The 24,007-nt window shown below is 36.6% G+C and overlaps 5 protein-coding genes and 1 non-coding gene across 7 annotated transcripts; 2 read left to right on the plus strand and 4 right to left on the minus strand.

Moving 5' to 3' along the window:
• Nucleotides 1-2,290: 2,290 nt before the first annotated feature.
• LOC137934874 (APO protein 3, mitochondrial-like) lies at nt 2,291-9,882 on the plus strand. Of its 2 annotated transcripts, none has more exons than XM_068779431.1 (4): nt 2,291-2,377; nt 3,959-4,423; nt 7,393-7,823; nt 8,784-9,882. In XM_068779431.1, exons 2-4 carry the CDS (start codon nt 3,987-3,989, stop codon nt 9,191-9,193), a joined length of 1,278 nt encoding a protein of 425 aa, XP_068635532.1. In that variant the 5' UTR covers nt 2,291-2,377; nt 3,959-3,986; the 3' UTR covers nt 9,194-9,882. The 2 variants fall into 2 exon arrangements, with proteins under 2 accessions (XP_068635532.1, XP_068635533.1); XM_068779432.1 differs by lacking the exon at nt 2,291-2,377 and adding an exon at nt 2,585-2,606.
• A 1,002-nt stretch (nt 9,883-10,884) lies between these two features.
• On the minus strand, nt 10,885-12,492 carry LOC137935098 (photosynthetic NDH subunit of subcomplex B 5, chloroplastic). The gene is made up of 5 exons (XM_068779757.1): nt 12,246-12,492; nt 12,106-12,163; nt 11,964-12,026; nt 11,805-11,863; nt 10,885-11,234 (listed from the first exon to the last, which is right to left on the minus strand). Exons 1-5 carry the CDS (start codon nt 12,450-12,452, stop codon nt 11,007-11,009), a joined length of 615 nt encoding a protein of 204 aa, XP_068635858.1. The 5' UTR covers nt 12,453-12,492; the 3' UTR covers nt 10,885-11,006.
• A 284-nt stretch (nt 12,493-12,776) lies between these two features.
• On the minus strand, nt 12,777-12,847 carry TRNAG-GCC (transfer RNA glycine (anticodon GCC)). The gene has a single exon. It is a non-coding gene; the product is annotated as a tRNA-Gly (tRNA).
• A 187-nt stretch (nt 12,848-13,034) lies between these two features.
• LOC137935136 (sec-independent protein translocase protein TATA, chloroplastic-like) lies at nt 13,035-16,079 on the minus strand. The gene is made up of 2 exons (XM_068779799.1): nt 15,704-16,079; nt 13,035-13,416 (listed from the first exon to the last, which is right to left on the minus strand). The coding sequence occupies exons 1-2, from the start codon at nt 16,004-16,006 to the stop codon at nt 13,270-13,272; spliced, it is 450 nt and encodes a 149-aa protein (XP_068635900.1). The 5' UTR covers nt 16,007-16,079; the 3' UTR covers nt 13,035-13,269.
• A 367-nt stretch (nt 16,080-16,446) lies between these two features.
• On the plus strand, nt 16,447-19,563 carry LOC137934607 (eukaryotic translation initiation factor 6-2-like). The gene is made up of 8 exons (XM_068779046.1): nt 16,447-16,563; nt 16,672-16,725; nt 16,831-16,927; nt 16,998-17,083; nt 17,156-17,200; nt 17,649-17,779; nt 18,921-19,031; nt 19,135-19,563. The coding sequence occupies exons 2-8, from the start codon at nt 16,716-16,718 to the stop codon at nt 19,390-19,392; spliced, it is 738 nt and encodes a 245-aa protein (XP_068635147.1). The 5' UTR covers nt 16,447-16,563; nt 16,672-16,715; the 3' UTR covers nt 19,393-19,563.
• A 463-nt stretch (nt 19,564-20,026) lies between these two features.
• Nucleotides 20,027-22,862, minus strand: LOC137934020 (sec-independent protein translocase protein TATA, chloroplastic-like). Its single transcript, XM_068778202.1, has 2 exons — nt 22,445-22,862; nt 20,027-20,281 (listed from the first exon to the last, which is right to left on the minus strand). Exons 1-2 carry the CDS (start codon nt 22,745-22,747, stop codon nt 20,162-20,164), a joined length of 423 nt encoding a protein of 140 aa, XP_068634303.1. The 5' UTR covers nt 22,748-22,862; the 3' UTR covers nt 20,027-20,161.
• Between the last annotated feature and the right edge of the window lie 1,145 nt (nt 22,863-24,007).

Consider the following 24,007-nt stretch of genomic DNA (forward strand, 5'->3'; position numbering starts at 1 on the left):
CGCCGCCTCTATCGGCGTTGCCCACCGCCGTCGCCGTTGCCCACTGGCCCGTTGCCGTCGCCGTTGCCCGTTGGCTCGCCCCTGACGAAGACGTCGACCTTGAGGAAGACGACGATAGTTTAAAACTATCGTCATTAATTTATAAAATTTATTTATAAAATAATTATTTTTATTTATTTAATACATTTATTTTATAATTACTATATTAAAAATAGTGATTTAATAGTCATAATTAAAATATTTTTAAAATAAATATTTGATAAATTATCTTGGCATAATTGCTATAGTTAATTAAACCAATGATTTTAAATTTTGTGATAATATATTATTAATTAATAATACATAAAATATATTATATACAAATATATAGTGTGTTAAATTTATGATTAGATCAATTTTTTCTCTTAAATTATTCATTTTTAGGTTAAAGTATATCATATGTTATTAATAACTCCACGTATTACTTTCATTTTTTTTATTTATAATGTTATTAATAACTCCACGTATTTCATTGGCTCATATAATTACCATATTAATGCATAATAATATATCTAATTCAATTAATAAATATATTAATATATTTAATTATACATTAAATAATTTATTCGTGTAGTAATAATGGTTGTTTTACCTAATTTGGAGTTTAAAGATTATATTGTAATTAAGTGTATTGTAAAGGTTTAGAGATTCTCTTGTTTTTTATGTTTTTCTCATGTTGGGACACTAACACTAGAAACTGTTTTCCAGTGCACATGAAGTTGTCAACACTAACACCAAATACGAAGATGATCTTCATGTATATGACTGACATGATCTTCATGTTGGACATGAACTTGATCTTCAAGAATCCATTTGGGGCACTAACCCCCCTATCTTCATGACTGAATGTAAAACTTTATGTCATGTATATGATCATCCATTACTCAGGAGTTCATGTCCCAAGAGTAAACGGCGGAATGTGTTTTTCGCCCGATTTTAAGAATCATGTACATGACTCACCCGCGGGGCTTTCTTTGGCGCACCCCTCCCTCTTTCCCGCAACTCTGTCGTCTCCCTAAACTCCGAGCTCTCTGCTCCCTCCCTCGTCTCCATCGTTCCTCTCCGGTCTCCCTCTCTACGGCCTCTACCTCTCGACCTCCGTTGTAGAGTACAGGAAACCGAGAGGCTCTGCGACGAAGGTCGAGAGGGAAAGAGGTCTTCCTCCCTCGGCGACGACTACTCTTCTCTCTCGACGTTCCTTTCTTCTCCTTCCTCCCTATCGCCGTTGTTTGCTGGCTCGCCACTGAGGAAGACGACGATGGTTTAATTTTTCCTAAGTTAGGAAAAATTAAACTATCGTCATAAAAATTATTAATTTATAAAAATTATTTATAAAAATAATTATTTTTATTTATTGAATATATTTAATTTATAATTACTATATTAAAATAGTGATTTAATAGTCATAATTAAAATATTGTTAAAAAGAATATTTGATAAATTATTTTGGCATAATTATCTGATTGCTATAGTTAATTAAACCAATGGTTTTAAATTTTGTGATAATATATTATTAATTAATAATACATAAAATATATTATGTACAAATATATAATGTATTAAAGTTATGATTAGATCAATTTTTCTCTTAAATTATTTATTTTTAGGTTAAAGTATATCATATATTATTAATAAATTAATAACTCAATGTATTACTTTCATTTTTGTTATTTATTTATTATCTGTAATTAATCATGTGCATATTTCATTGGCTCATGTAAGTACTATATTAATGCATAATAAAATATTTAATTCAATTAATACATATATTAAATATATTTAATTATACATTAAATAATTTATTCGTGTAATAATAATAGTTGTTTTACCTAATTTGGGATTTAAGGATTATGTTTTAATTAAATGTACTGTAAGGGTTTAGGGATTTTCTTGTTTTTTATGTTTTTCTCATGTTGGGGCACCAGCACTGAAAATTATTTTTCAGTGCACATGAAGTCGTCAATACTAACATCAAGTGCAAAGATTATCTTCATGTACATGACTGACATTATCTTCATGTTGGACATAAACTTGATATTTCAAAAATCTATTTGGGACTAACCCTCCCCCCTCCCCCCCTCCCCCCCTCCCTTAACCTCGCATTATGCCTTACACAATTACTTTCCCTCCCAACTTAGGGAGGGCACTAACGGGTTTTCACTTAGAGAGGGCACTAACCGGGCCTAACACTCGTTTAAGTTAAAAAACGGGTTGGGTTTCTGAATAAATACTTTATTCCCCCCACCGGCGTCGTCGAGGCCCCTCGCCATTCGCGCGCTTCTTGTTTATGATCGGCTGCGACACCGTCGACCACCCCTGATTCCGCTTTCTTTATCCGGTAACTCCCTCTAACCCTTCCCTCTGCACACCAGCGTGAAAGTTGGCTCTGCTCCGTTAGCAGCCACTTGCCTCCTGTCGAGCGCTTCTTGTTTTCGGGGCCGAGCTCTGCTAACATTGTCGACCTTGTTGCTCTCCATTTCATCTCCCTAAAAATTTTTGTTGACGAAATGATTAACTTTAGGAGTTAAGAAACAGATTAGCAAACAAAATGTTGGCTTGCAACACTAGTAAGTAGTACTTCTGTCATTTAGCTGTCCCGGAGGTATCTGAAGATTCGAGCTACATTTTCTTTTTCCAAAACTGTTTCTTTTATATGATAACCAGAGACATTGAATTAATGTATTTTAATCCTGGATGCTGCTTTGTGGAGATTATGAAAGCGCAGCAAAACTAATGTTTCTCTTGAGTGTATTTGAGTATTTTTTTTCCTTCAACTTTAAAAATACTCTAGTGCCTTTATCTATTATAGTTTTAAGCAAAAATGTTTTTAAAAACGTTAAGTAGTGTCATGAATGCAGTAGATTCAATATGGCATGCTTCTGTAGAAAATTTTAACTTTTCTCTTGACTGATGATATTTTTTTTTTTTTTTTTTGTTTGCTCAATTATTTTGGGAAGAAGATCAGAAAGTTTAGTTAAATAGCTTGAAGACCTTTTCACTGATATCATGAAATAAATCTTGGGGAAATATGTAATAACATCATTAGTTTTTGAGTGGAGGGCGACAAGAGTACGGAGGGAGAGCATTATTCCATTATTGGAAGGAGAGGGATTGATATGATCTTGTATTTCACTTTCACATGTTTGTTAAAATATTTGCTTCAACTTAGCAAATCTTTTGACTGTTCATCTTGGTGTTTTGGCTTAAGAAAGTTAGTACCACAGATTCCTTAGTAGTTTTAGGAGGCTTCTATTAACATAAAAGCCCAAAACTTCCAAAGGTGTCTTCCACCTTGACATCAAAGTTGTTAGAAATTAGACACCCTAATTCAATACTAACGAGAGCAATAATAATCGTCGAAGAAGAAATAATCAAGTACAAAAAACACAAAATTTATACAGGTTTGCCTCAAGGTGAGACTACGTCCTGTCTTCCGCCACTGCAATAATTCACTATGATGATGAAATAGTTTACAAGAGAAATTACACACACTCAAGTGTTTTTCTCTAACCTCTCTCTACAGCAACCGATAATCCTCGATGATAACCCTAATCCCTAAATATAAAGAGAAAACTAGGGCAACCGAAATACAAGTGTGAAATCTCCAAACTACCCTTAATTAATCTGCGTACCGACTTTGCTTAAGGCATTAATTATACTCTACAACTTTACAAAAGTTAGAACTAATGTTGTCAAAACTATCCTTGAGATACTGAAAGATATGTACCATAGGAAAAAAATGAATTAATCAAATTGTATTTCTCAATATCTATTCCAATTACTTTTGGTTTGTCTAACTTTTCTGACTGATTTGGCTACGATGTCTCTTCCATTAATTATTTGTGTATTGAAATTTATATTATTATATTTCTTTGTTTTGCAACAATATGATTCATAAAAGTGCTGTTTTATCTTCCAGGGCAATCTGATGTCACCTCCTGAGCAAAATGCAACAAAGACATTGTCAAAATATCATCAACCATAGAAATATAATTATAGAATGCTTCAAAGGAAGCTTTTTGAAGACAATTAAAGTAATCTCATTTTCAACGAGCCTGGACCAGACATCCCTGTGCATGCATGGTCCAAGAAAGCTTCCAAAGGAGAGCAACGATCCCTTAAAAGGAAGAACTTCCAAAACCAAAAGAAAGCATTGCAAGCCAGAGAGAAAACCATTTGTAACTGGCATTAATGAGCTCAAACGAAGGGCAAGACTTGAAAAAATAATGAGACATGAGGTTCATGAGATCTCTCTTAAGCACCCTGAGAATGGATTGCTAGTGAAGAAATTGATCCCTGTTGCTCATGAGGTCTATGCTGCCAGAATTGAGCTTTTTGATATTGTTTCAAGGATTATTGAGAGGATCCCTCTTCATGCTTGCAGGTAAAGGCATGGTAGGCTCTGTTTCATTTAATTGAGGTTTATGCTTGGAGAAAAAAAGACTTAGTCTGAATTGTTTTAAAATTAGTAGTAGTATATGATATGCACCTTCCAGCATGATACAAAACTAGTTCCTTGCCCTTTCTATAGTTTTCATGTGTTTTCAAGGTACATTATGCTAACATGAAAAAAGATTTAAAACCTGAAATTATTTGAAAGAATGCTATATATTTTAGAAAATACAATTTTTTTATTTATGTTTTTGGCCAACTTATGGGACAAAGTCTTAGGTCATGGTTCGGTTTTCCATGATACAGCTGAACTGCACTCACCTCGTTAATTTAAGTGGTCTATGAAAATATTGAGAATTCAAGAAGAATGAAGATTTGGATGAGAAATAAAGGTTAATAAGGAGAAGATGGAAGAACATAAAATAGAAAGGTGAGGAGTAGGGCTCATACAGCACAAAACTGTTGACCCTCTGATCTCTTTTCATTAACTAGTCACCTGTGTAGATAGTAATACAGAAATACTTTTCCATCTAAAACAAATAGGACTTTTAAATGTTGTGACTGAACTACCTTCAATGTAATCATTCAATAATTTCTATGATCTATTTTATATTTAACACTTCAACATCACTTGCAAAATTGCAAGTTTTATGTCCAGAATCACGTATGAATCCCTTGTTCTCTTGTGCATGTTTTTTTTATCACTTTTCGCTCTCTCTGTCCGTTCAATTCTTTGAACTTGATTCTCTCTGTCTGTAAATGGTATCCGATGTTAACTGACTATACATTTTGTAGTGGACAGACCAAAGGTCACCTGTCCTCAGCAATAATGTTGAGCTTAGACATTGCTGATATGAGGATCTGATCAGCAAGCTTAGTAAGACTTCTGAGATGCTAATGCATCTTATCCTTTTCATGTCTTACATAATGATGAAATAGGTGACTATTAAATGTGGCAGTTGATGATAATCTCAACTTATGGGTGGTCGTTTTTTTTTTTGAATGATAACAAACTTTGGTGAAGATAAAAACAAAAAAAAAAAGAGACAAAGACGATGTGATCTACCTTATTCATAATTGAATGCATCATCTCTAAAACTTCTTGCATACTTTGCACTTTCATAGACATAAATTTTATAGACTTGTTGATGACATCTTCTAATCCTTCCCACAGATGGATTGCTCTGATGCCAAATGCTGGTGCAGCCTATAGAAGAATAGAAAATAATAGTATTAAGAGTGCTATAGGGGCTATTGAAAACAAGCTATAATCTGTTTACACTATATTTATAATTTGACCTTATAGGATTTGCAGAACCACTTGCCAGATTACTCGTAATAAAGAAAAGAGAAGTCAAAATAACGTTCTTGGTTGCTAAACAAGATAAGATCCCTTGGCTATGTTTGTGAAAAATTGTGGTTGATAATGCGATTCAACTCCTTGTAAAACAAACTTACAGAAATGAAGTTTGAAAAGAAAGAATTACAAAATCACCGATTTGAATTGATAGATAGTGGATACACTGTTCGGTTGTTACAAGAAAAGACTTCTTATAACAACATAAAACTTACTCCTTTGGATCAAATGAAAGATGTCTCTGATTCTTCTCCTCAAGTTATTGGTTGAGTGCTGGGGCCTTGCATGACTTCTACTCTTGTTTACACAACAACGATCCCTCTCTCCCTTCTAATTACCGATCTCCAAGAGCCTAACCAAAAAAAGTCCAAAAAGCCTCATCCTCCTCTTGAGCTCTGATCCCCTTACAATGTGTTCTCCTGAGCTTATTGTGGAGGGAGAACATGGGAAATCACTTACATGAGTTACAACATTCAAGGGTCATCAGTTATTGGAGTTAACAACATTTAAAGGTCATCAGTTATAGAAGCCCGGAGGTTGTTTATCTCTCGGCTTCTTTCAGATTTGGTTTGGTTCGAGTTGGACATGGTTTGGTTCGGCAAGGGTCGGGTTTGACCAAAATTAGTTTGGGTTGTGCTGAGATCAGCTTCTTGTTGGATTCCTTGAGCTCAAGTTGTTCATAGCTTGTAGGCTTGTACTGTTGGACCAATCCCCCCTTTGCATAATAGTTACATAAAAGGGTATACATTCAATTTCGTAAAAAATATACATGTTCGTAGGCTAAGGACATTTTGGATAGCCGGTGTATATAATTTCTGGAAATTTGACCAAAATTACCAAAATACCCCCATGCATAAAATACAGAAAAAGCCCCCTTAAAAATTAAATTACACATGATTCTGGGCTAGTAATATATTTTACTGCACTATATTAACAATTACTTAATTTTGGTCAAAATTACCAAAATGCTCTTGGAGAGGTGAATTTACGAAAATAACCCCTTCAAGTGCAAAGTTTTGTGTCAACAGTCTAGTGCCTGGTGAGGGCTTTTTTTACCTCCTACAGAAACTTTATATCGAATTTCACTAAAACTCTGACTTGCCTAAGGACTTTACTTACCCTGTTATACAAGTCAAACTCGTTCAGAACCTCCTTGTTGCAAGAGTCTATGAAATGCCAAAAGAATGGTGTAAAACTAATGTGAAATTGGGAACTCCTAAAATGAAAAGAAAAGACAATCTATTCTAGGAAGAAACTTCCAAGAAAAGATACTAAAATAATAAAACATAACTTCATGAAACTGGGAAACTGCTTTAGATATAAAGAGACTAAATTAGGAAACTCCTAAGTATGGCTGAATCCTCTGGGCATGAGAAATGTTAACATGGATAATCCTAAAACAGTATGGTGCTTGCAAGATCATAAAATTACATGTTCAGAAAAGGCCACCTAAATTTGGTTAGCCCTTTGAAGAGGAACTGGCCCAACTTCAACAATTCTTCTTCTTTTGTTTTTTATTTTGTAAGGATACATAAGCATGTAGTGTGTTCACCTTGATGTGATGCAATGGCATTAGAATCTGTTAACATTTGTTTACTGTGCAGAGTGTGTGGAGAAGTTCATGTGGGGCTTGTTCCACATGGTATTCGAACTTGCAATAGTGCTGGAAGCCTATCCAGCAAAGAGCACAGCTGGGTAAAGGGAGGCATCGATAATATTCTCCCTGTTGTGGAGTCTTTTCATCTTTATGACAGAGTGGGACGAGCTGTTTCACATGAGGAATGTCTTGAAGTTGATCGAATTCCTGCAGTTGTTGAGTTGTGTGTGCAAGCTGGCCTTGACCTTCCTGAGTACCCAACTAGGAGACGGGTATTGCCTGTTTATAACATTTCTGGAAGGATTATTGACTTTGAAAAGAGGTTTCCACAAGATGCAAAATATGGAGAAAATATCAAATCATATGGCTTTTGGGAAAAGATAACAAAAAGAAAGGAAAACCTTTCTCAGGTGCCACCAAAATCTAATAGTTTACAAGGTTTGCTTCTAATACTCTCTGTATCATTTGATTGCAGAAAAAAAACTGTATATAATGTGCTGTTTTTCTAGAGTTTATTGCCAGCTAGGCACCACCTACTTGTTGCCTAGGCTGGGCAGAGCTTCAAGGGGTCAAATGGAACACCTAGATGACCTGTTTGTAACATTAGGTGACATTCTAACAGTTAGGGAATAGCCTACCAGGCATCTCTGCCTCTATACCTGTGTTTTCGAATCTCCAGTTTTTGTTATTCATTGCTTGTTTACTCAACTAATCATCCAGATTGTCCGGGCAATTGGGTACATTAGTTACACTGATTGGGCTCTATCTTTTTTTTTTTTTCTTGAGAGTGGGTGGAACTTTTTAATGACTACCAGCTACTCTGTGTCTATCTGTGCATGGACACATATTTTCTCTTTTATATGAATATTTTGATAAATATACTGTATTATGTTATTTTATTTTCTGCCATAATGTTGTTTTAGCTTCATGTAAATAGGTTGTTTATCTGAACTTTAATACTTAGCAGGTATTAAGTTGTGAGTATTTTAGAACCACAACTGGATGATTTTTACCTTGCTGCTGGAAAAATGTAGAACAATAGGATGAGCATGTCACCTACAAATCTAAGTTACTTGTCTTGACATGATCTTTACACATCCTGCTGCTGCCCATTAAGAATAATTCATATAAAAAGTGTTTTTCTATTTCAGAGAAGTAGGGCAGACTATAAAAGAAGTATCAAAGTTTTACTATCTATCATGGATACCCTCTTAACACTTTGGATAATTCAGTTAACTGTTAGAGCTCTTGTACATAGGTTGCTCAAAAAAACATGAACTACACACACACACACACATACAAAAAAAGTTCTAGCTTCATGTCTGTTTTTTAAAGAACAGGTTTCTTTTTCAGCTGAATTTGACACCGTCTTGGTGTAACCTATATTTGCTTTTGCAGATTTAGCTATGCAAGGGATGCAAACATGGGATAAAATGCGGGATGGGGCTTTAAGACTTATGCAGAATTACCCTGTCCAAACGTGTGGATACTGCCCTGAAGTCCAAGTCGGACCTAAAGGGCATAGAGTAAGGCTATGTCAGGCCTTCAAACACCAGATGAGGGATGGGCAACATGCATGGCAGGAAGCATCAATTGATGATCTTGTCCCTCCGGTTTATGTGTGGCATGTGAAGGACCCTCAGCACAGTGAACCACTTGTACATTCACTAAAAAGATACTATGGAAAATTGCCTGCAGTGGTGGAGCTCTTTTGGCAAGGTGGGGCTCAAGTTGGTGAGGGCTATGATGGTCTGATGAGGGAAGATGTAGTGGTGCCAGACTTGAATGAGGAGAAATTGGTTGTGTGATCTGTGGAAGGAGGGTGTCATGCAGAAAGTGGGTGATGGTTAGAGTGCATATCGAGTTATGGGCTTCACTGGAGTTTGCCTCAAGATTATCTAGGTTGGGCAGAACTATTGGGGGTGTAATGGTCTGCATAGTTTTGGTTTTTGAGGCTTCATTTGGTTGAAGAGAAAATGAAGGTAAAGAAAAAAAGTATTGTAGAAGAGTAAGGGTAAAGGAAAAGAGAAGGAAAGATGGGATTTTAACAATCTTTTCTTAAGGTTCTTTCCTGCGGAAGGAATAGAAAAGGCTTGCATAAAATCAAGGTAGGGAGAATAAGGATTGAGGTTTAATACTCTCCATTTGAAGGAATGAAGTTTGCAGTTCTTTTTCTTCTTTCTGTCCTGAAGAATGTAGAACTTCCGGGAGAAGACATGTTGGCCGTTTGTAGATCTCACTCTCTCTCTCATTTCCTATGTCTAAGTGGAGAGGGATTCTTGGGGACAGTGGGATGGCATGGTAGATAATCAAGAGAAAACATCATATGAGGGTTGATACGCATGTAGTTCTAGATATGATTAGTACTTGGGGTGCTTTGGATAACTTTGGCCCCCTTTTAAGGAAGTGGCAATAGAAAAAGTTCGTCTGCACTGTCCTGTTAAGGCGAACTCACTTTGCTTAGTCAGTGATAGTTATTCTATGTTAAAAATATCAATTCAGGGGTATTTTGGTTATTTAATATATTATGTTTGTACCTTATATGATGTTTGTTAGGTAAGCAATGTCTTGGTTCTCTTATTTCTCTTCTCATTCTAATTGTTTTTTGTTTGTTTGTTTGTTTGGATGTGTTAGAAGTAATAGTTTAGAGTTTGTTTAGTTTTGGTTATTTTATAGGAAAGTTGTTTCCTATTGAAAGTAATTTCTTGTAGAAAATAGTTTCTTAGGGTTTTTGTTTACAAAGACATAAATATAATTACGAATATTTTTTAATTTATGAATATTATTTAATTATGAATATTGTTTAATTTCCCCTTCTGAGTAAGGTATTTTCCATTATTTGAAATTTTATCATATACTTTTATTAAATTATATCGTATTTTATATCATATTTTGTAAGGTAATTATTTCTAAATGAGTCGAGCCCATCTTGGGCCCGGCCTACTCTGCTGACCGTCTTTGCTTTTTATGATCAGCTTTCATCTCGGCTTATCCATCATGCCTGCATGCAGAGAGTTTTTCGTTTTTTTCCTTTTCTCGATTCTCGTTCTTTTTTCCGTCCCTTCTCTCTTCCTCGACAAAATCCTTTGTGATCTAAGGACCTGGGCCGCTTCCTCTGACGGGGACCTTCGTCTTCTTCGCCTTTAATTTTCAAGCATATTAGTTCACTAAGATTTATGAATCATTAAAATAATAGCTATCTAGATTTTCTTAATGACACTTCAGTTTATTGTAAAGTTTCCGAGGAATTCACACAAGCCTGACTGATGCTGTTGCAGACTCCAAACTATCCAATAGCTGGTAGAGAATCCGTAAGTGAATCATACTGGTCTGACATCAAATGTTGATTAACATTTGACCGTCCAAATTCCTGTTTTAGATATATCACTGCGACCTTAGGCAACTAACACAAAGCTCTGACCAGCCGAGCTATGTGGTTTGAGTCTCTGGCATGTAGATCAGACAGTCAGGTTCAACAATTTCAAACCCTCTTAGCAGAAAAACAAGAAAACACCTGGAACTAGAAGTTGAGTAAATAGGTTGAGTCGATAATATGAACAGAGGACTTTTGATGTAGTACACAATCTTTATATGAATAGCTCATATTGCTTCCAATTTCACTTATTTCCCTATGTTATCATGTTTCACAGTAAAATCCCAAAGTTCGCCGTACTTCTCGTTGAAATCCCATATGTCCATTGTATTATAATCAGCAATCAGCTTATCCCGGACTTCCCTGTCCATGTTGTAGATCTGGGGCTCAAAGTTGTGTGGTTTGTCTGGTTTCATCATCTCCATTCCACAGAATATCACAACCCAGATTGCTGCACCAATGTACATGTACTCCCCCTGGAGAATGCCACAATACAAATTAGAGAGATTAGATACTGTGCACTATAATGGATTCTTTGCAAGACAGTTTGCTACTGTATTGGGTTCTGTCTAAATTTAACTGAAAGTCATCTGTGAAGTTCCCATCAAAATTTCCAGAAAGGAGTATAAGATCATGATCTTTTACATTACTGTGTAGATAATGATCATAGTGGATCTTGCTAATATATGTTGGGTTCTGTCTATATTTAACTGAAAGTCATCTGTGAAATTCCCATCAAAATTTCCAGAAAGGAGTATAAGATCATGATCTTTTACATTAATTTGTAGATAATGATTTGTTAAGTTGATCTTTCTTAGCAGGGCAGACTGGGCACCCAAACAAGTTACAAAGAGTAATCAGTGACAATTGCTTCACAAACTGTTCTTCCTCTGCCTATCAAAACTGAAGAGCAAGCCAGTGAGCTACTCCCTGGAAGATATTTCAAACTAACCGTCATCAGAGTGATTTTAGAGAAGCAAGAAGGCTAGCAATCAGAGAATTAGCTCAAGTTTGTTGATATTATATAGGCTTTGGAGTTCACATACCGGAACATGGAAAGCCATTGCAGCAATCATAGCTGGAGGAAACAGCCACGAGATGAGCCCTGGCAAGAAATTACTGCAAACATCAGTCAATTGCCCCAGAAAACTTAACAGGCACTTCAAGTAACAAAAATGGGGAAGCAAGTTATTATCCCTTCATACCTTGAAAGCCAGTTGGGGGTTCCCCAGCCTGATAGTCTGTTACCAGTCCTTCCCAGAATGTCCCTAAAATTCAAAACTAGATTAACATAGGAGCAGTAACTACAAAATAGAGAGAAAAAATAAACCTCTCACAGTCGCACACCTTCATGCCCTTCGTGGTAAGTGTGGTGCCCATCGTATTCCCCATACAAGAAGTCCTCCTGAATTCTCAACAATGAAAAAGAAATTTCAGAAAGGCGGATTCAGAAGAATATCAAAAGAGAAAAAACCATTTTTGCTTACAGCGCTGACGCCATTGGTGGCCCAACGGTCGCGCTTGTCTTCCTCGAGATCGGGCTCAATCTCCGAGAAGCCGGCGTTCAATCTAGTGAAGCCTCGGCTGTGAGGGAATCTGAAGGTGAAGAGAGGAAGAACTAGAGCATTTTGGGACGATAGCTTGAACCCAAGTCTGGATGGTGTGGGAGTTGACGCGACAACAGAGACCGTCATTTCTCGTTTCTAGCGAAAACGCTTGTTTTCTCTTTTCCTCCATTTTTGGGACTTTTTTGAGCTGCCAAGTGACATACGAGGCCTTCTCCTTATCCATTGCATTGTTGCCTTCCGTTCATGGGTGGCTGGCTGGCAAGCTCGCAGGTGGGTCCACTAGGACGAGTTGCAGGTGGGGTCACGTGATGGGTTGATCGAGAAGTGAGGCATATCAAGACCGCGTTGCTCAGTGTAATCGTTTTTCTGTTTTTTAGTAAAAATTTCAGCTTTTCTTCGAAATAAAAAAGCGAAAAGAAAATGAAATTGGACAAAAGATGAAAAGATAATTGCACCAGCCGGGAATCGAACCCGGGTCTGTACCGTGGCAGGGTACTATTCTACCACTAGACCACTGGTGCGCTATGGAAGTCGCAGGTAACTTAAAAATATAAGATATAAACAACTACTTTTCACTCTGTCTTCTTTACAGGTGGATATTTGTTGGTGTGTTTCCTGAAGAAATCTCATAGAGCTCGCTCCACTTCTTCTTCCATGAGTATAAATTGATTCCCCAGTTTACAACATTGGAGCAAGTGACCAGTGAAGTAGATAAAGAATTGGCTGAATCACCACACAGCCATGTCAAAACCAGCTCCAAATTTGCAATGTGTACATCGAAACCCGTTGATACCGAAATATCAAAAACACATAAGACAACCCTAATTCAGTGGTACAGCATATACCTGAATGGAAATTTAGAATACATTCTCCAAATCCTAATGATACAACACTGAAACTATAAAGAAATTTGTTTCAGTAAACACAGTACAGTTTGTGGATTTCATGAACTCTCTTTTGCCCCCGATACCTCAGGGTCCTTTTTCTCCCCTGCATTCTTATCTTCACTGAGCACCGCAGGTTGATCGGGAGGAGATTCCATAGACTCCTCAGGATCTTTTTTTAGCTCTGTTTCGAACTCCTTCGCTGCCTGTAGAATTCATGATAAACAAAATCAAAATGTTGATGATTAAGAGTCAAATTTATGCCAAATAAGAACCTGCTGGTCTTCAACTAAAACTAAAGAACTCAAAGACCATGGTGATCACAATGCATGTTGATTTCAACTGTAAAGATATATTTCCTGGTAGAAATAACATGTGAGAGTTGAACTATTGATGGGATAGATTTGGTGTGCTAAACCAAGACTCAGAAGAGCATTAGTTAGAAGACTCTCCTCAATGTTGGTTTTGTAACTGGCAAAAAATTACAGGAAGATCAAATTTTTGAGGATGAAAATGGTGAGAAAAAAAAAAAAAAAACCTTGCAACAGATCTATCAAATGATAGTCCGGAATACCAAGAAGAACTCACGAATTCAAAACTCTCAGAGGAAATAAAAGAAAAAACAACAAATCAGGCAGCCATGAGTAGATGCACATGGCGCTGCGGAACTATTTTATTTATTCATTCTGTAGTGCAGACTTCTCTGTTGCATTCAGTGAGATTTGTCTAACAAAGGAAAACCTAAACTCAAATTCATTTAGGAAATATACTCCAACATTTCAAACACAATGGTACAAATTTGTATGAACTCAATGAATTTCCAAAAGTTCTAGGATTCATATTAATGAGCTAAAACAAATAAAGATATAGAGTGAGTGCAAATTGAAGAACTTTTTACTGTTTAAACTTAGGAAAGATAAAAATGCAACTCAGTTCACAGTTGCACAAGTTGGGTGAATGTAGCAGTAAAAAGACACAAAGCAACATTCATCAACAAGCAGAAAGGACCCTGCCCACTTTGTTAGACAAAGATCAAAAGCCCAACTGATATAAAGGCTCTCAACGCAAGTAGAATGGAATGAGTCTAAACCAGAAATTTATAAACTTTTTTATGTTTAAACATTGGTTTGCATGTTTCAAATAAAGAAATGCTAGATGTTTATCAAAATTGCCTCCAAATGGGTAAAACCAATTAAAATACACCAAAACACATCTAAAATATTAGCACTTAGAACTTATGGAGGTATTATAATTTTTGGTGAGCAGGATAGTAATGAACTTAACAATACACAGTAGAAATAAAAAGATGTTTCCAAAAGTTTACAACACTAATAATCTATAAATATGTCCACTGTAGTAACTGCAAAATCAGTCTCCTCCCTCTTCATGAGTACAAAATAGGATTGAATTCTTTTTTGTCTTCTTGAATTGGAAAAGGTGGTTGTGTGTTCATCTGTCCAACCAACACGTCAAACTAGAGAATCCATAGGATAGTCCAAGCGGCTAGGAGTTTCTTCTCTCTGAGAATCTCTTCTCATTTGGACCATGGTGTTCCAACCCACAACTCAGCCAGGTCAACTCAGATTAAGAAATTGGGAGGGGCAGGGTCACCTCCTCTTTTCTGGGCTAGACCTTGACTCACCTCAAAGCCAGTCAGTGATCTGAACTGACTTGGTCAATCTAACTCAATTTTCTAGGAGTTCAAGTTGGTTCATGAGTTTGGGTCGGAACATCATGGTTTGGACAATCGGACAACCCAAACCTCAAACCCAACTCTACCTCAAAGATAACACAGAAGACTTTCAATCGGCAGTTCCTTTAGACTTCTTTGCATTGTAGCTTACTTCACATCTGTAATCCCAAAAATTTTCGGATTCAACTTGTTTGTTGATTGAGATACTAAACAGTAAAGTCCATGTAGTTCAATTCAGCCGTTCAAGCATCAAATTTAGCCTTAAGACCAGATAGAGGAGAAGGTTTCCTGTTGGGTAGACAGCCACCACAAACCTCAGCTGATAATACAATTAGACCATGGACTTCTACCAGAGGACTAAACGAAAGAAGGACACTTTGAGAAATGATTACAAGTAAGCAGCAGCAATAACAACAACAACGACAACAAAATAAAAAAAAATAAAAAAATTATAAAACAAAAAATCCTGTTGAAATGTGATCTCACAGAAGAAACTTATTCATCTCAATCGAACAACCACATAACTACATCCGACATTATTAAGAAGAAACCAATAATCGAAGAAAAAAGCAACAAGTAAAAGAACCACAATGAATCAATTGAACAGAAGTATCGTAAAAGCATGTTTACAATACTACAAGAGAAAAAAAACCAGGCGGAAAATCAACAAAGGCTAATCATATCTGACAAATTAAACCATCAACACTTCTCCACACCTGCTTGATGTCAATTTTAGGAACATAAAAAAAAATTATCGTACTAACATCTGAAATTTAGCTTGTCGAAAAAATAAGACAAACCTGTTGAAAGCTCTTGACAGTTTTTCCAATACTCCGTCCGATTTCGGGCAACTTCTTCGGCCCAAACACCAAAACTGCCACTCCGGCAATAACTGCCAGCTCCGGCACTCCAAGCCCGAACAAGCAGTTGCATTTGAGACCCTTCGGGGCTCGGCTTCTGCTCAAAATCACGCAACTACTCTTCTTCACAAACAAAGCTCTCTCGTTATTGAAGAAAACCGAATTGCTCGAACCCAGAGAAGATTGGGGTGAAGAAGTTATCGGCACTAATTGCAGAGAAAGAGAAGCGGAAGAAATCGCCATCACTGCACTTGTTTATTTCAGATAGAGAATTGAGATACTGATGGGAGCTGTGAAAGCGGACCAATGTTTCTTCACATTATTTATCACATTTCGATTTCGCTGTATAAATTAGTAGAAGAGGAGAAAGCCGTCGAAGAATTCAGCCTCGTCAGGCTGAGAAACAGAAACCAAATGTATATTTACCGTTTGGGCTCAACGTTAGGAGCAAAGGCCCAAAATATGCTTTTAAAGCCCATTAAAGGCTAGCCCTAGACAAGGAAGTCCAACTCTGACCTTGGATCAAGTTGATTTGCAATCAAAACTGGGAAATTGGGCTTGGGTCGACTAACCAGAAACCTAGCCCGAGTCAGACAAGGCAACCCGGCCGGGTTATGCGGTCAAACCCGCTAAACCGTCAGACCAGGCGAGTTCGTCAAACAGAAAAATCGTTCTCTGCTAGGGTTCCTTTTAGTTCCTTCGACTCTCCCTTATCGTTCTCTGTCAGTGACGATCTTTAGTCAACCCCACTCCGCCTGCTCGGCGACGATTAGTTGACGGTGAACGGATTATCTTCTCTGGTAAGTGTTTATTCGGTCTGGTCCGATCTTATCGGATAGTAATTTACTTTCATGCATATTTCATTTCCTCTTTGATCTAGAGGAATGTTGGGTTGTTCTTCCTTGCAGTTGGAATAAAATTTCTCTAGGAAACTTGCGCTTAGTTCCTTATTATGGCAACTCGTAAGTTATTTGATTTTCAGTTTCTGGTACTCGCTTTCCATTTTTTTGGAGTTCATTATTTTGAGGATTATTTTTGACAGTGTAAAAATCGTTTGATTTCTTCAGGACTTCAGTTTGAAAATAATTGTGATATTGGAGTTTTCTCAAAGTTGACAAATGCTTATTGCCTGGTTGCTATAGGAGGTTCTGAAAATTTCTATAGGTGAGTGAATATACTTTCTTAGTTCCTTCGCTACTTATTATTTCATAACTTCAATAATCCTGCGTTACAGCACATTTGAAGCTGAGCTTGCTGATGTTATCCCCGTGATAAAGACCTCTATTGCAGGCACTAGAATAATTGGGCGGTTGTGTGCTGGTGAGAATTTATGTTTTTTTTTTTGTCTGCCATAATATTATGTAAGTCGCTCAAATCTACTTTGTATTGCAGGCAACAAGAAGGGGCTCCTCCTTCCACATAATACAACTGATCAAGGTGATTTTTTGTGGAGAAATAAATCAGTACAGCTTTACTGTATTTTTTGTTATTCTTGCTTGATTATGAACATATTTTTTTTGAACTTCTTGGTTTTATGGAAACTTGAAAATATGTTTTCTTATTTCCTATCATTTGACATCTGTGGGGCAAGTTTGTGGCCCCATTAGTGCACAGAGAAAGTTACTTGAAGGATGTATTTTCTTAACATGATTAAGTGCTATTGGAAAAGGAGGGTCAAAGTCATTTCTCCAAGAGACACTTTCTCTTCTTTCCTTGATTTTCGTTTCATTTGTAATGCTATGTATAGGTAATGAATCTCTGACAAAAGGTCTTTATATGGATCTACCTTGATTTTCTTGTAATTAATGATACCTTTGAAGTGTTCAAATTTTGAACATTCAGATAGCATATTGTTTATACTTGTTAATTTAGTTATTTGATTCAGAGCTTCAACAAATGAGGAACAGCTTGCCAGACCAGGTGGTTGTCCAGCGAATTGAAGAGAAATTATCTGCCCTTGGGAATTGTATTGCTTGCAATGATCATGTTGCACTTACACACACTGATCTTGACAGGGTAAGTTTTCTGTCATTGAACGAGTTCACTAGTAAACTACTTGAATTTCTTTTTTATTTCTACTGTTTTGAGTCACCTGTTATGGTGTATCTAGATATGGATTACCTAAATTTTGGCTGTTGGCATGATCAACTATTGGAGATGCCAAGATGAAATCTCATCATCATCAAAGTGCTTCTTGCATCATTAGTGACTCTCCTCATTTGATTGCATCATTTATCTCATCATCATCAAACCATGCTACTGGTTTGACATGTCTCAAGAAGTAGTATACTCACTTAGTACTGTATTGTGATTGGTGTTCTAGAGTTAAGAGTACAGGTTCATGTTAGCTGTTAGCCTTGGACTGTCTTATTACCTAATTTAGGAATGGTGGCTAAACTAATTAGCAGCATTTCAAATTGGGAGAGTCATTGGAGATGATAATGTACGTCAATTTATGTCTTTTCGCATTTTGAAACCCAGGGAGATGATTGTGTTGGTGTGTCTGTTACATGCTCCTAGCAATATGATTGACTGGTTATATTATTGTGTGCTCTTTCATAAGAAAAGTTTTACTAAGTGAAAAAATCATTGATCTGCCATCTGCACTTGAGACACTACTTTTTTTCTTTCTGATATTGTCCCTGCTCATAATGCTGCAACTACTGTGGTTTTGTACTTTATTTTTCTTGTTTTTATTTAAAAATTGTGAGGAATACTTGGCATAATATGTTAAAGAAGTTGTGGAGCTCTTGCTTAATTTACTATTCTTATAGTTCTTAGGAACAATCTCATGAAGTCACACTCTGAATTATTGATCATGGTTCTATGGAATGTATGCATTCTGAGGGACTTCTAGAGACCCTACATGGTTTTATTCTTTTCAGCTGAACAGATTTTTCATGCATTCTGTTGTTTTTCCACAGGTAAATGAGAAACTACTATATTATTGTGCAAACATATTTTTTTAAATCTAAAAAAGAATTTAGTGTAGGCTATGTTTTTTAAAAAAAGGCAGATGCGTGATCACTATTAAGTGTTCTCTGGTTGTAGATTTTGCAGTTTCTGCAAACTCTTGATTCTTAAGGACATAATTTTATTTTATTTTTGGGTGGGGAGGTGAATTCTCATGCTTCCCTCTTTCTTTTGTGCTTTCTAGGAGACAGAAGAGCTGATTGCAGATGTTCTTGGAGTTGAAGTTTTCAGACAGACAATTGCTGGTAATATTCTCGTTGGGAGTTACTGTGCATTCTCTAACAGAGGAGGATTGGTAGGTGACGGGGATCATTAACATTTCCTAACTGTCTATAGTGAATTAAAGAAAAAAAAAAAGACTCTGTGCTGGATGTATTTGAATTTTCACTGTAAAACAGGTCCACCCGCATACATCAATCGAGGATCTTGATGAACTATCAACACTCCTTCAGGTACCTCTCGTTGCTGGAACTGTGAATAGGGGTAGTGAAGTAATTGCTGCAGGCATGACTGTTAACGACTGGACTGCATTCTGTGGATCTGACACCACTGCAACCGAACTCTCTGTTATTGAAAGTGTCTTCAAATTGAGAGAAGCTCAACCTAGTGCTATCGTAGATGAGATGAGAAAATCATTGATAGACACTTATGTTTAAGTTTTAAGGCCTGTGTTCTTCTAGTACCAAACTGTACCTTTTTGACGTTATTCTTGGTTGATTGCTTTCAAATTTCCCCAAGCTTGTATCTCAAGAACTTCCGTATATGTTCATGAGTAGAATGCCCTGTTAAGACGATGAAATATATTGATATTTTTCTTAATTATTCTTTAGCTGATAAAAGTTTTTTCTCTTTATCATTGATTTTCTCCAATTTACAGATACAAAGCTGAATTTTAAATTCTCAGATTTAATTATTGATAATGAAGATTTAAACCACCATTCAGCTATCTTAATTTCGGCATATGACTCTATTATGACTTATTTATTCTTCATTTACAGGAGAAGTTCCTAGGAAATCCATTTAACTTCATTCAGGTACCCAGGAGACCTATTTAAATGAGATCTTATGAGTTCCTATTAAATCCGATACACTTAAACATTTGAATAATTGTTTTAAATTTTGCTTTTTTTGTGCACCATATGGTTCCATTAGCTAGTATAATTCGATGGATTATGAGATATAAACTCGCCCTTAAACAATGAGGTTCATGTACCATCACGACCAGCTCCAAAGCATTTGATGTTGCTGTGACATTGTACATATTGTAACCTGTTGATTTGCAAAGAATCAAGAACACAAAGAGAAGCCTCATTCAATCGTATTGAACATACTCGAAGGGAAAATTTAGAAATACATTCTCCAAATCCTAATGATACAACATTGAAACTATCGCTTTGGTTAACAGGAGAAGACAGTTTGTGGATCTCATGTACTCTCATTCTCCCCTGCCTTCTTACCTTCACTAACAACCGCAGGTTCATCTGGAGGAGATTCAGTGGACTCCTCTGGAGCCTTCTTTAGCTCTGTCTCGAACTCTTTTGCTGCCTGTAGAGTTTATGATAAACAAATCAAAATGTTGATGATTAAGCAACAAACTTTTGCCAAATAATAGGCTATGCAATCTTCAACTAAATCCAGAGAATTCAAGATCATAGTGATCACCATGCTTGATGGAAGACACAAATATTTCCCAGTTAAAGTATAAGAGGCTCGACAGTGAAAAGAGAGTGGTTAACAGTGTGGAAGATCACAGCTGTTGCCTGAGTCATTAATGGAATAGATTTCACATGCTAGAACAAAACTGAGAAGAGCACCGATTAGAGGACTCGTGTCAATGTTGGTTTTATGACAGGCGGGAAATTATAGGAAGCTCAAATTTATAAGAGGATGGAAATGGAGAAAAAATTGAAGAAAGCAAATCTTGCAATGGATCTATCCAGTGAGAGTCCAGAATTGTAAGGAGGATTCATGAGTTTTGAAATTCAAGACTTCTCAGAGAAAATAAAGAAAAAGCTAAAAATATTAGACACCTCAAGCTGCAACCAAGAGATGCACATGGAGCTACAAAACTAATTTTATTTAATTCATTCTCTTCCTGCACGCCCTGCATGGAGGTCTGGCACCCACCTGGTGCAGACATCTTGGTTGAACTCAGTAAGACTTTGCCTATAAGAGGAACCTAAAATCAAATGCATTTAGAAGATATATTCCAACATTACAAACAGAATAGTACAAATTTGTGTAATCACAATGAGTTTCTACTAGTTCAGGGAGTCCTATTAATGAGCTTCAACAAATTAAAGAAAAGGTCTTTAGATCTAGCGAAAACTGAAGATCTAAACTAAATTCGGTTCAGAGTTCCACAAGTTGAACATTACAAAGTAACATTCGTCAACAAGTAGAAAGGACCATTTACACTTCATTAGGAAAAGCGCATAAGCCCATGAGTTTGAAAGGGATCTCAATACAAGTAGAATAAAATGAGTCTAAACTAGAACTATGTAAAAAGATTTCTACTTAGAAATTGATATTGCATGTTATAAACAAAGAAACACGTGCTGTTTACCTAAATTGCCTTCAAACTGGCCAAAACCCACTGAATACATACATCAAAACACATCTAAAACGTCAGAATTTAGAATTCCATTAGGTACTATGTAATTTTCAGTGATCTGGATACTTAAGAACTTCACCTGACACAGTTAGCAGAAAAGAGAAGAGGTTTGCCAAAGTAAACAACCCTAATTATCTCTCAATATATCCAATGTAGTTAATGACAAGACCTAATTTAGGAGATGATCATATCTCATTTGGGCTATACCCAAAATATCTGTTTCGTCACTCATCACAAGTATAATAGCCATGTTTGGATCGAATTCTTCTTTGTGTGGTAGGATCGGACAAGGTTTGTCTCTCCAGCTGACAGGTCAGACACTGAAACTATTGGGTAGTTCATGGAGCTTGCAGTTTGCCCCTGTGAATATCTTCTCCTTTGGACTAACCAAACATCAAACCCAGCTCTACCTCGAAGATACCACAAAAGACTTTCGATCAACAAGCCGCCACAACTTCTTTGCATCGTAGCTAAATTAGCATCTGAGATCACATCATTTTTGGGATTCAACTAGTTTGTTGATTCGGATACCATCTAGTAAAGTCTATGTAGACATATAAGTAATCAACTTCAGCCTAAGCCCAGATAAAGGAGAAGGTTTCCAGTTGGGTAGACAGCCAGCACAAACCACAGCTGATCACAACAATTAGACTATGGGACCTCTACCTGCGGACTCAATAAACGTGGAGCAATTTAAGAAATAGCCACCAAAAAGCAAAAGAACATTAAAACGTACATGATTTATAAAACAGCACATCCTGTCGCTATTTGATTTCACAGAGATAACTTATTTAGCTCAATCGAAGAAAGAAATAGAAGGAAGTAAAAAAAGAACTACAAGGAATCCCAGTGAATCGATTGAACAAACAAGTATCATGAGAACATGTTTATATTAAGACCGGAGAAAAACAAATTGAGAGAAGGAGAATCGAAGTAAGCTACTCAGATCAGACAGATTTTCACAAAAACATAAAAATATTTTTTTAATCAGAACAAATGCCAATCAAAACGGAATTCAACCACGAGACACTACTTCCGCGAAGATCAACCGGAAAAACTCAGAAAGTTTACTAAAAAAAACGAAAAACACGAACCTGTTGAAAGCTCTTGAGAGTTTTTCCAACACTCCGTCCGATTTCGGGCAATTTCTTCGGCCCAAAAACCAAAGCTGCCACTCCAGCAATAACTGCAATCTCCGGCACTCCAAGCCCGAACAAGCAGTTGCATCTAAGACCCTTTTGGGCAACGCTCCTGCTCAAAATCACGCAATTACTCTTCTTCACAAACAAACCTCTCTCATTATTGAAGAAAACCGAGTTGCTCGAACCTAGGGAGGATCGAGGTGATGAAGTGGTCTGCACTAAATGCAGAGAAAGAGAAGCGGAGGAAATCGCCATCAATGCACTAGTTTATTTCCTATAGTTTTCAGACAGAAGAGGGTAAGAGATATTTAGACGAGCTCTGAGCGCAGACCAAAGTTTCCTTCACCTCGTTTATCACATTTCGCTGTTTAAAACCACGTACATAAGCATATGTTGAAAAACCCCAGGAGAGGCAAAAACTCGATTGTTCGATGGGATTATGAGGTTAAAATGTTAAACATGAGAGGGGGAAAAATTGATGGTTACTTGTTTAGCATCAAACAAGGGACAAGTCCAAACATTTGTCCTTGTGGACAATGGAGAGGGTGGGGGGAGGTCCCCCCCTTCCCTATGTCTTGTTTAGCACCAACAAGTGACAAGTCCAAACATTTGTCCTTGTCGACAATGGAGAGGGTAGGGGAAATAAACTAAAAAAAGGGCGGTGAGGGGCAATGAGAAGTGGACATAGATTCCTATTTTGCTGATCTTTTTTATCTTTCCAAAACAGAGGAAGAGACAGGGAAAGGGGTACCCATCTTCCATGGGAAAGAAAATATCCTTTCAAAATGGGTGAGAGACTCAAATTGAGAAAATGGCCTAATTAGGGGTGAGACCCCAAAACCTGAACTTGACAAAAACCTAATTCATCAAACCCGACCTTAACACCCGACCTGTTTTAACTCTGTTTTATATCTTTGTCTCAAATGTGGGTTGGGTTTGGAAAAACTCATCTCCGACTTGAACCCCAACGGATTTTATATTTTTGTATGATCACAAATATTTTTTTTAAAATTATATTATTAAAAAAAGGAAGGGGGCACCCACCCACTAACTCTCTTGTAATTCATGTTTCTCAATCTCACCTTGACCCTAAAATCAGAATTACTCTGAAATTAGTTTCCAATTTTCAGTCAGTTTAGAATTATAATTTAATATTTATTTACTATAAATTTATTATTGGGCATATAAGAATTTAAAATAAATATTTATGGAAAATAATTAAGAAAACAACAACTAGGGATTAAAAAAAAAGATTCGTCATCGTGCTTTTTATTGGAAATTTTTAAATAATAAAAAATAGTTAGGCAAATTCAACTGTAAATTGTTTAATGGCGGCGGCCGACCTCACACCAGTCAAAAACGGAAGCCACTTGCTTATGGAATCAGGCTTTGATACTCCCTCTTTAATAATAAAGTATTAATATACGATTTTATTCATTTGTAGTTATTTTTAATCAACGATTAGTTTCAGTGAATTTTAGAGACCTACTTAGAAAGTTTGAAATTTTGATCATG

This window comes from Aristolochia californica, unplaced genomic scaffold (assembly GCF_029961685.1).
Source record: "Aristolochia californica isolate CCGP_79_NKW_82.1479 unplaced genomic scaffold, dmAriCali1.0.hap1 SCAF_6, whole genome shotgun sequence".
Taxonomy (NCBI): Eukaryota; Viridiplantae; Streptophyta; class Magnoliopsida; order Piperales; family Aristolochiaceae; genus Aristolochia; species Aristolochia californica.